We start from the raw sequence: 11,691 nt of genomic DNA on the forward strand, positions 1-11,691 counted from the left end.
GTTGATTGTTTTGTATAGATAAATAATTGCATAGATGGGTAGATAAAAGAACCTCAAGTCGCAGCACAGACACGCAGCACTGAGATATGGCCGCTGACAGTGTTTCTGTCTCTGGGAACTTTCCATCTTTCCTATTAGATCTCAGTTCATCATCATAGAACAGACCCCGGGCTCCGCCAAGATGGCGCCGGTCCTCCAGGCCTGGAGACACAAACAGAGCGCTTTTCGCGGCCTCTAGTGTCCGCAGCGCCGCAGGTACCACACAAAGGATGAAGGGGGGATGTTGCGTTGTGCCCCGACAAGATGGCGACAGGAGAAACACCGTAGGGTCCTATCTGGTCGGCGGAAGTTGGCGCTTTGTCGCTCAAGATGGCGGCTGGCATGTACCTGGAGCATTATTTAGACAGTGAGTGATGCGGAGCGGGACCGGGAGGGGAAGGAGGTGCGGAAAGAGGGGTGATGTTCTAGAGGGGTAGTATGCAGGACTGGCACAGGTCGGGGGGTGGTGGAGTATACAGGGCTGGCACAGGTCGGGGGGTGCAGTATACAGGACTGGCACAGGTCGGGGGGTGCAATATACAGGACTGGCACAGGTCGGGGGGGGTGCAGTATACAGGCCTGGCACAGGTCAGGGGGCAGTATATAGGACTGGCACAGGTCGGGGGAGGCGGTATACAGGGTTGGCACAGGTCGGGGGAGGCGGTATACAGGGTTGGCACAGGTCGGGGGGCGGTATACAGGGTTGGCACAGGTCGGGGGAGGCGGTATACAGGGTTGGCACAGGTCGGGGGAGGCGGTGTACAGGGTTGGCACAGGTCGGGGGAGGCGGTGTACAGGGTTGGCACAGGTCGGGGGAGGCGGTATACAGGGCTGGCACAGGTCGGGGGGTGCAGTATACAGGACTGGCACAGGTCGGGGGGTGCAGTATACAGGCCTGGCACAGGTCAGGGGGCGGTATATAGGACTGGCACAGGTCGGGGGGCGGTATATAGGACTGGCACAGGTCGGGGGGCGGTATATAGGACTGGCACAGGTCGGGGGGCGGTATATAGGACTGGCACAGGTCGGGGGGCGGTATACAGGGTTGGCACAGGTCGGGGGAGGCGGTGTACAGGGTTGGCACAGGTCGGGGGAGGCGGTATACAGGGTTGGCACAGGTCGGGGGAGGCGGTGTACAGGGTTGGCACAGGTCGGGGGAGGCGGTGTACAGGGTTGGCACAGGTCGGGGGAGGCGGTGTACAGGGTTGGCACAGGTCGGGGGGTGGTATACAGGGTTGGCACAGGTCGGGGGGCGGTATACAGGGTTGGCACAGGTTGGGGGGGTGGTATACAGGGTTGGCACAGGTTGGGGGGGTGGTATACAGGGTTGGCACAGGTCGGGGGGGCGGTATACAGGGTTGGCACAGGTCGGGGGGGGGCGGTATACAGGGTTGGCACAGGTCGGGGGGGCGGTATACAGGGTTGGCACAGGTCGGGGGGGGCGGTATACAGGCTTGGCACAGGTCAGGGGAGGCAGTATACAGGCTTGGCACAGGTCAGGGGGGGCAGTATACAGGCCTGGCACAGGTCGGGGGGGCGGTATACAGGCCTGGCACAGGTTGGGGGGGTGGTATACAGGCCTGGCACAGGTTGGGGGGGTGGTATACAGGCTTGGCACAGGTCGGGGGGGTGGTATACAGGCCTGGCACAGGTCAGGGGGGCAGTATACAGGCCTGGCACAGGTCGGGGTGCTATCCTAAAAAGTTAGTACAAGTTATAGGGCTCAATTCAGGTACAGGGTGCGATATTTGGGCAGCTAGAACTAACGGCACGGTGTCCTGGTGCTGGCAGTAATTTTAGGGCACAGTCTGGTTGCGGGGGGCACAGGGGGCGGGTGACGCTTTGTGACCGTTCTCCTGGGGACTGAACAGAAAACTACAGACACCAAGTAATGAGACAGAATAAGAAGAGCCGTGGCGGGACCGGCCTGTGCAGGGAAAGGGGGGCGAGGGTCGGGGAGGATTTCCTAATGATCCATCGCTGTGAAGGCGAGTCCTGTGCGGCGGCTCCTATTCACTTACAGCAATCGGAGATCTTGTACATGGTGCAGATTCCACACGGAGCATTATGTCAGTAATGGGATCGTTTTTCTCCCAGGTATAGAAAATTTGCCGTTTGAACTGCAGAGAAACTTCCAGCTGATGAGAGATCTGGATCAGAGAACAGAAGGTGAGTGCGGAGTGGAGCCATATACAGGAGGGTGCGAGGGGTATATGCCAAGAGTATGCAGCAGGGTGCTCTAGGTGTATATGGGAAGAGGATGCAGCATGGTGCTCGGGGGGGTGGCGGATGTGGCGGGGTGCTCGGGAAGGGGAGGGATGCGGCGGGGTGCTCGGGAAGGGGAGGGATGCGGCGGGGTGCTCGGGAAGGGGAGGGGTGCTCGAGGTGGGGATGGGGGGATGCTGCGGGGTGCTCGGGAGGGGAGGGATGCTGCGTCGTGCTCGGGAGGGGAGGGGGGGATGCTGCGGGGTGCTCGGGAGGGGAGGGATGCTGCGGGGTGCTCGGGAGGGGAGGGAGGGATGCTGCGGGGTGCTCGGGAGGGGAGGGAGGGATGCTGCGGGGTGCTCGGGAGGGGAGGGAGGGATGCTGCGGGGTGCTCGGGAGGGGAGGGAGGGATGCTGCGGGGTGCTCGGGAGGGGAGGGAGGGATGCTGTGGGGTGCTCGGGAGGGGAGGGAGGGATGCTGCGGGGTGCTCGGGAGGGGAGGGAGGGATGCTGCGGGGTGCTCGGGAGGGGAGGGGAGGGATGCTGCGGTGCTCGAGGTGGGGATGTGGCGGGGTGCTCGAGGTGGGGATGGGGGGATGCGGGGATGCGGCGGGGTGCTCGAGGTGGGGATGGGGGAATGCGGCGGGGTGCTCGAGGTGGGGATGGGGGGGATGCGGCGGGGTGCTCGAGGTGGGGATGGGGGGATGCGGCGGGGTGCTCGGGAAGGGGAGGGATGCGGCGGGGTGCTCGAGGTGGGGATGGGGGAATGCGGCGGGGTGCTCGAGGTGGGGATGGGGGGGATGCGGCGGGGTGCTCGAGGTGGGGATGGGGGGATGCGGCGGGGTGCTCGGGAAGGGGAGGGATGCGGCGGGGTGCTCGAGGTGGGGATGGGGGGGATGCGGCGGGGTGCTCGAGGTGGGGATGGGGGAATGCGGCGGGGTGGTCGAGGTGGGGATGGGGGAATGCGGCGGGGTGCTCGAGGTGGGGATGGGGGAATGCGGCGGGGTGCTCGAGGTGGGGATGGGGGAATGCGGCGGGGTGCTCGAGGTGGGGATGGGGGAATGCGGCGGGGTGCTCGAGGTGGGGATGGGGGAATGCGGCGGGGTGCTCGAGGTGGGGATGGGGGAATGCGGCGGGGTGCTCGAGGTGGGGATGGGGGAATGCGGCGGGGTGCTCGAGGTGGGGATGGGGGAATGCGGCGGGGTGCTCGAGGTGGGGATGGGGGAATGCGGCGGGGTGCTCGAGGTGGGGATGGGGGAATGCGGCGGGGTGCTCGAGGTGGGGATGGAAGGGAAGGAGCTATATACGGGAAGGGATGCGAGGGGAGATGAGGGCACTGCAGGGGGGATCCCTCCTTGAGGTGCAGGGAATGTTTGGGCTCCAGGTCACTGGGGAGAATGATGAAAGCCGGGGCACGTCCTCGCTGTTTCTGTATCTTCCGTAGTAGCGGGGCCCGGCTCGTGCAGGCGCCCACATTCTCAGGGTGGACATGGATCACAGTAGTTAAACCTGCTCTGTGTGGAGAGACCCTTAAAGGACTTTTCCGGCTCTGCTCACTTCACCACCGACTCCATTCACCTGCAGATGTGGTAGTCACGACTATCAATACCTGCCATTCACACATGCCACCTGGCTAGTAACGGCGGACGTCGCCGGCCCCACTCCAATGTGGAAGTGAGGAGAGTCGGAATACCCCCTTAATCTGGTGCTAAAGACAGTCCAGCAAAAATCTAATCCTAAAATAAACCCCTTTAAGTAGCAGAAGACGTCAGTGGTAAATGTATAGGCGCTTTTTTTTTTTTTCTTAATATATTTCCTTGGTTTGTTCCCTCAAGATCTGAAGTGTCACATAGATCGCCTGTCCTGTCAGTATATGAGCAACGCCCGCACTCTGAGCTCCGAGGAGAAGCTGCAGCTCCTCAGACAAGTGCAGGAGGCGTACAGCAAGTGCAAGGAGTACGGTGACGACAAAGTGCAGCTGGCCATGCAGACGTACGAGATGGTGAGCGACGTTTCCCCAATAATCTGCCATCGCACAGTGACCCCAGCGGGCAGATCGGACTGATCACCAGATCACATTGTAGCACCATCCACAACCCATGGAGCGAGTGCGGCCACCTCTAATGATTTTGGTGATTACATACGATGTTCCCTTCCAGGTGGACAAACACATCCGGAGGCTGGACACGGACCTCGCTCGCTTTGAAGCTGATCTGAAAGAGAAGCACATCGAGTCCAGTGACTACGACAGCTGCTCCAGCAAAGGCAAAAAGAGTGAGGAGACGACTTATCTGGGCATTTAGGATTTCTGCCCCTGGGGAAAAAAAACATTGTACAATTTATATAAACATGTCATCTACATATAAATGTTTAATCCTGGTGTTAATTCCATATATATTTATGCTGTACTGATCCTGAGTTACCTCCTGTATTATACTCCAGAGCTGCACTCACTATTCTGCTGGTGCAGTCACTGTGTACATACATTACTGATCCTGAGTTACATCCTGTATTATACTCCAGAGCTGCGCTCACTATTCTGCTGATGCAGTCACTGTGTACATACATTACATTACTTATCCTGTACTGATCTTCAGTTACATCCTGTATTATACTCCAGAGCTGCACTCACTATTCTGCTGGTGCAGTCACTGTGTACATGCATTACTGATCCTGTACTAATCCTGAGTTACCTCCGGATTATACTCCAGAGCTGCAGTCACTATTCTGCTGATGCAGTCACTGTGTACATACATTACATTACTGATCCTGAGTTACCTCCTGTATTATACCCCAGAGCTGTACTCACTATTCTGCTGATGCAGTCACTGTGTACATACATTACATTACTTATCCTGTACTGATCTTCAGTTACATCCTGTATTATACTCCAGAGGTGCACTCACTATTTTGCTGGTGCAGTCACTGTGTACATGCATTACTGATCCTGTACTAATCCTGAGTTACCTCCGGATTATACTCCAGAGCTGCAGTCACTATTCTGCTGGTGCAGTCACTGTGTGCATACATTACATTACTGATCCTGAGTTACATCCTGTATTATACTCCAGAGGTGCACTCACTATTCTGCTGGTGCAGTCACTGTGTACGTGCATTACTGATCCTGTACTAATCATGAGTTACCTCCGGATTATACTCCAGAGCTGCACTCACTATTCTGCTGGTGCAGTCACTGTGTGCATACATTACATTACTGATCCTGAGTTACATCTTGTATTATACTTCAGAGCTGCACTCAAGATTCTGCCTGTGAAGTTGCAGAATTATGAATGCAGCTCTGGAGCATCAGAGGCTGTAAGCTAAATACATTTCTGGCATATCGTCAATATATGTCATCAGTGTCTGACAGACGGGGCTCCTAGGGCGGTGTGTGGGCAGAGCTTGTCTCTCCGTCCTGGTGGTGGCCTCCTGCAGCTGTAGATCCTTCCTTACCCTGGATGGCGATCTTCGGCTCTGGCTTCCTCCGTGGGACATTCTCACATTAGTAAACGATAACCGTTCTCAGTAAATCGCCCCTTCTTTTTTTTTTTTTTTTTCTAATCTTCAGATTTGTCCCCTCACCCCTTCTGTTTCTGCCCCAACATTAGGATAACACTCTGATTATCCTTCCTGCAGAAGGCAGAGGTCAGAAGGAGAAGAAAGCCCCGAAGGTCAGGTCAAAGGTGAAGAATTCGGACGACGAGACGGCAAAGAGCGGACAGAAAAAGATCAAATTGGTTCAGACGTGAGTGATCTGGAATTTGGGGAGTAATATGGGTGGGCTGAAGCCGATCTCCAGGATCCCCCTTTTTGGGGTTAATTTACGGCAGTACACACAGCCCAGAGGAGAGGACACGTATCCCTGCAATACATATTTATAGGGAAGTGCAGATGTTTGTAAAATCCTTAGCAGTCATTCTGATCCTTATTACTTTCCAGGGCAGAATACGGCGCTCCTGCTACTAATTTTGGGAAAGTGCACCCTTCTGATGTTTTGGACATGCCCGTGGACCCCAACGAGCCCACGTACTGCCTGTGCCACCAGGTGTCCTATGGAGAGATGATCGGTTGCGACAATCCAGATGTAAGTGCCAACGTTGACTCTTTAGAGGTGTAATTAATGCCACAGAACGGACCCGTAGAGGAAGTGACCACAGAGGATTGTCAGAAGTCCCGGGGGGGCAGAACGTGAGACCCTCCACTCTATCCGAGGGCTGCACGATGTGGGGACGGCTGTCCACTATACCAGGTGTGGACATCTCTGTGCTACATTTGGGTGTCATGGGACCCTCGTTCCCAGATTTGGTGAATTTATGGCACCGGAGTGTCCTGTACACACTGGAGCCGGTGACACTACGGTGAGCACCCAATGGCTGCCAGTTGCCCAATTCTCAGAGATGAATCTGCTGTCCTACTCACACTCTGACGTTAGAGTCCTGTACATTCATCCCTATGTGCTTCTGCTTTTGTTTCCCCAGTGCTCCATCGAATGGTTTCATTTTGCCTGTGTCGGTCTGGCTACAAAACCACGTGGAAAATGGTGAGTGGGTCAATCCTGCGTGACACAATATCCATGTACTCGCCTTTTGTGCCTTATCTTCGTGGCTTTCACTACATGCTCCATTCTAGTGCTTTCGCATTCTTCTTGCCACATTTCTGCTTGCTCCTCTGTCATATGTCTTCGTTTTTCTTTCTTGTCTTCAGTGCCATCAGCTCGCTGCTTGCACTTCTTTATGCCACATCATTAGGGTGGTTGATCCTCTTTAATCCCCCTTTTTACCTTGGTTAGTCGCTGCTCGTGCCTCCTCTTGTCCCTTGCTTTTCCTCCTTGCCACTTCTTTGTTTTGAACTTTCTTGCTCACCATCACTGCCACTTGTATATTTTTTGCCTTTTCATCTCTGCATTCACTTTTCTTCTGTGCCTCTTACTCACTGCTCCTTCTCGTTGCCACCACTCTGTCCTCACTACTCCTCCTTCTCGTTGCCACCACTCTGTCCTCCCCACTCTCTGTCCTCCCCACTCTCTGTCCTCCCCACTCTCTGTCCTCCCCACTCTCTGTCCTCCCCACTCTCTGTCCTCCCCACTCTCTGTCCTCCCCACTCTCTGTCCTCCCCACTCTCTGTCCTCCCCACTCTCTGTCCTCCCCACTCTCTGTCCTCCCCACTCTCTGTCCTCCCCACTCTCTGTCCTCCCCACTCTCTGTCCTCCCCACTCTCTGTCCTCCCCACTCTCTGTCCTCCCCACTCTCTGTCCTCCCCACTCTCTGTCCTCCCCACTCTCTGTCCTCCCCACTCTCTGTCCTCCCCACTCTTCCTTCTTCTCATTGCCACCACTCGCTGTCCTCACCACTCTTCCTTCTTCTCATTGCCACCACTCGCTGTCCTCACCACTCTTCCTTCTTCTCATTGCCACCACTCTCTGTCCTCACCACTCTTCCTTCTTCTCATTGCCACCACTCTGTCCTTGCTCTTCCTCACTCCTCCTTATTACACTCCACTTTCTTTCCTTGCTCTTCCTTCTCGTTGCCCTTTACCAGTGTGCCTATGTTGTTTTTGTTAGTCCTCTCCGGTGCCAGCACTTTGCCTTTCTTCTTTACCATCGCTCTCAGACCCGGTCGTCTATCTCTTTGCATGGCTTTCTCTTCTACTCCTGACTTTATTTATGCCGCGTCTTATTGTCTTTTGTGTCTTTTTGCTGCAGGTACTGCCCCCGCTGCTCTCAGGAGAGGAAGAAGAAATAAGGTGCTCCGCAAAGAGGCTCCCTGTGGCGAGAGTGCAGCGACTGGACGGGAGCGGGTGCTACCTGCTTTATTTTCTATACCTTGAGAGGACAATTACATGTCACTGACAGTATTAGACGTTATCTCCAGGTGCTGGTGTATTGCTGTGCATGAGGGGGGAACACAGCATTTGACATGACAGCTGGAGGGTCACTATACCCCTGTAAGTGCGCCCTCGGCCTTGTCATTCTGCAAACCTTTCACGCTGGGTCCTGTCTCGTCCCTTCTTTGGCTTTCAGACGTCTGATTCCCCCTGCTAGGTAACGTCTCTACATCCCTGACGGTTATCGCCTCCTCTCTTCTTACTATTGATATATGAACTACCTCCGGACAGTGTTCGGCATCTGCGTTCCTGCCCCATTATCAGCTTGTTTTTTAATTTTTTCATACTCTAATTTTAAAAGTAAAACACTACAGAACTAACGGGTGCCAAATATGTTACCTCTTGCCTGCAAATATCACCTGTCCTTTCATATGCCTCCAGCCGGACGTCAGTCCTTAAACTTCCTCTGGCCTCCTGCCCTTTCCCGGGCCTCTGGCCTCCTGCCCTTTCCCGGGCCTCTGGCCTCCTGCCCTTTCCCGGGCCTCTGGCCGCCTGCCCTTTCCCGGGCCTCTGGCCGCCTGCCCTTTCCCGGGCCTCTGGCCGCCTGCCCTTTCCCGGGCCTCTGGCCGCCTGCCCTTTCCCGGGCCTCTGGCCGCCTGCCCTTTCCCGGGCCTGTGGCCTCCTGCCCTTTCCCGGGCCTGTGGCCTCCTGCCCTTTCCCGGGCCTGTGGCCTCCTGCCCTTTCCCGGGCCTGTGGCCTCCTGCCCTTTCCCGGGCCTGTGGCCTCCTGCCCTTTCCCGGGCCTGTGGCCTCCTGCCCTTTCCCGGGCCTGTGGCCTCCTGCCCTTTCCCGGGCCTGTGGCCTCCTGCCCTTTCCCGGGCCTGTGGCCTCCTGCCCTTTCCCGGGCCTGTGGCCTCCTGCCCTTTCCCGGGCCTGTGGCCTCCTGCCCTTTCCCGGGCCTGTGGCCTCCTGCCCTTTCCCGGGCCTGTGGCCTCCTGCCCTTTCCCGGGCCTGTGGCCTCCTGCCCTTTCCCGGGCCTGTGGCCTCCTGCCCTTTCCCGGGCCTGTGGCCTCCTGCCCTTTCCCGGGCCTGTGGCCTCCTGCCCTTTCCCGGGCCTGTGGCCTCCTGCCCTTTCCCGGGCCTGTGGCCTCCTGCCCTTTCCCGGGCCTGTGGCCTCCTGCCCTTTCCCGGGCCTGTGGCCGCCTGCCCTTTCCCGGGCCTCTGGCCGCCTGCCCTTTCCCGGACTTCAGCCTTTATTTTAATCACCTCCACCTCGATACTTACCAAGTCCATTCCAGTAATCCCTTTACATCCTTGTAGCTGGTCACAGACCGGATGCAGACAGACCTGAACAGGGTGCATGGGGGAAAAAAAAATATTAAGGTACAAGGGCTCCAATAATCAGCAGTCCTGTAGCCAGATATACAGGGTCACACAGTCCAGGAAAATAGTAATCTACTGCCTGTACCCCGGATGGGCACTGGAGGGGATAAATGCCAGGAGATGTATAGCAATAACGTAGGGAAGTTAAAGGGTTAATGGCAATATTATTGGTGGTCTACAAAAGTAAAAGGGTAAATTCCAGTATTCATGGTGGCAGTGAAGGGGGCTCGTGTCTGGATCCCTAGCGGTCTGGGGCAATGAAGGTGTCATAGGGCTTTTCCCAAAAAAAAAATGAAATGCGTACTGACGTTTTTGGATCTATGGTAGACTAGGGCACTGAAATAGTTAACTCTAAGATCACTGGTTGGGCTGTCCAGGGTTAATGCTACATCCTTGGGGCCCGAGTGTTGTCTTGACAGACGGCTCCACTATGTTTCCTCCCTGCACTGATTATAGAGATGATCGCAGAGAAGGAATAGAAGGAGAATTATGGTACTGTGTGACCACACAGTGATGGGGCAGAGCGATTAAGGAGCGCTCTGCCTGATCATTAAGAGGGGAAGTTTGTACGGAAGTAAATGTTCCCTGACTATCACCCCATAGTTCACTTGTTTCTTCTCAGAAGTCGCCCCCTTACCCCCCCCCTTCCCCATCTCATGGTATCAGCCTAATGTTCTCTCCGTAGGGTCCCTGCCTTTTCCACTACTCCATTTTGGTGCTGAGTTCTTCGTCTTCCTTTTTTACTGAAAATTTTTAATCCCAGAGTTTACAAGTGTCAATCATCCCATAACCCGGCGTCTGCTCATCAGCGCGTGGGTGCATCCATCGGTGTCGGAGAGGCGGCATTATTTATCCCAAGCCTGAAGACTTCTGCGCTCAATATTCTGGACTATTCTCTGCCGTTCATATTCTCTTTTTACCATCAAAACACTAATATTATTTTTTTTTTTTTTTTTGTAAATGATTTGGGCCATTGTGATGGTGCGAGGTTTCGCCTCCTCCCCCGATAACCTCCCGACTGCTCCTACTCCACAGCTAATACTGGTCATGTATTTTCTGATTTATTAGTGAAAGAATAAATTAATAGTAAACGTCTCCGAGTCGTGTTATTATTGCATTCAGGACATGGGCAGGATGGCTGCCGCCGTCACCTACTATATGCCATCCACAGCAAGATGCATCTGTCGTCGTGAAGCATAAACACCACGATAAACATTTATTATTGCGCCATTTATTCCATGGCGCTTTACATGTAAAAAGGGGTATACATAATAGGGACAAGTACAATAATCATAAACAATACAAGGTATAGACTGGTACAGGAGGAGAGGACCCTGCCCGTGAGGGCTCACAGTCTACAGGAGGAGAGGACCCTGCCCGCGAGGGCTCACAGTCTGCAGGAGGAGAGGACCCTGCCCGCGAGGGCTCACAGTCTACAGGAGGAGAGGACCCTGCCCGCGAGGGCTCACAGTCTACAGGAGGAGAGGACCCTGCCCACAAGGGCTCACATTCTACAGGAGGAGAGGTCCCTGCCCACGAGGGCTCACAGTCTACAGGAGGAGAGGTCCCTGCCCACGAGGGCTCACAGTCTACAGGAGGAGAGGTTCCTGCCCACGAGGGCTCACAGTATACAGGAGGAGAAGACCCTGCCCGCGAGGGCTCACAGTCTGCAGGAGGAGAGGACCCTGCCCGCGAGGGCTCACAGTCTGCAGGAGGAGAGGACCCTGCCCGCGAGGGCTCACAGTCTGCAGGAGGAGAGGACCCTGCCTGCGAGGGCTCACAGTCTACAGGAGGAGAGGACCCTGCCTGCGAGGGCTCACAGTCTACAGGAGGAGAGGACCCTGCCCACGAGGGCTCACAGTCTACAGGAGGAGAGGTCCCTGCCCACGAGGGCTCACAGTCTACCGGAGGAGAGGTTCCTGCCCACGAGGGCTCACAGTCTACAGGAGGAGAAGACCCTGCCTGCGAGGGCTCACAGTCTACAGGAGGAGAGGACCCTGCCCGCGAGGGCTCACAGTCTGCAGGAGGAGAGGACCCTGCCCGCGAGGGCTCACAGTCTACAGGAGGAGAGGACCCTGCCCGCGAGGGCTCACAGTCTACAGGAGGAGAGGTCCCTGCCCGCGAGGGCTCACAGTCTGCAGGAGGTGAGGACCCTGCCCGCGAGGGCTCACAGTCTGCAGGAGGAGAGGACCCTGCCCGCGAGGGCTCATAGTCTACAGGAGGAGAGGACACTGCCCGCGAGG

The 11,691-nt window shown here is 56.1% G+C and overlaps 1 protein-coding gene across 1 annotated transcript; it reads left to right on the forward strand.

Moving 5' to 3' along the window:
• The first annotated feature begins 260 nt into the window (after window positions 1–260).
• On the forward strand, window positions 261–10,543 carry ING4 (inhibitor of growth family member 4). Its single transcript, XM_075348319.1, has 8 exons — window positions 261–406; window positions 2,137–2,208; window positions 4,079–4,245; window positions 4,403–4,517; window positions 5,880–5,988; window positions 6,183–6,327; window positions 6,722–6,783; window positions 7,945–10,543. The coding sequence occupies exons 1-8, from the start codon at window positions 370–372 to the stop codon at window positions 7,982–7,984; spliced, it is 747 nt and encodes a 248-aa protein (XP_075204434.1). The 5' UTR covers window positions 261–369; the 3' UTR covers window positions 7,985–10,543.
• Window positions 10,544–11,691: the final 1,148 nt, after the last annotated feature.

The sequence above is a fragment of the Anomaloglossus baeobatrachus genome, chromosome 5, assembly GCF_048569485.1.
Source record: "Anomaloglossus baeobatrachus isolate aAnoBae1 chromosome 5, aAnoBae1.hap1, whole genome shotgun sequence".
NCBI lineage: Eukaryota > Metazoa > Chordata > Amphibia > Anura > Aromobatidae > Anomaloglossus > Anomaloglossus baeobatrachus.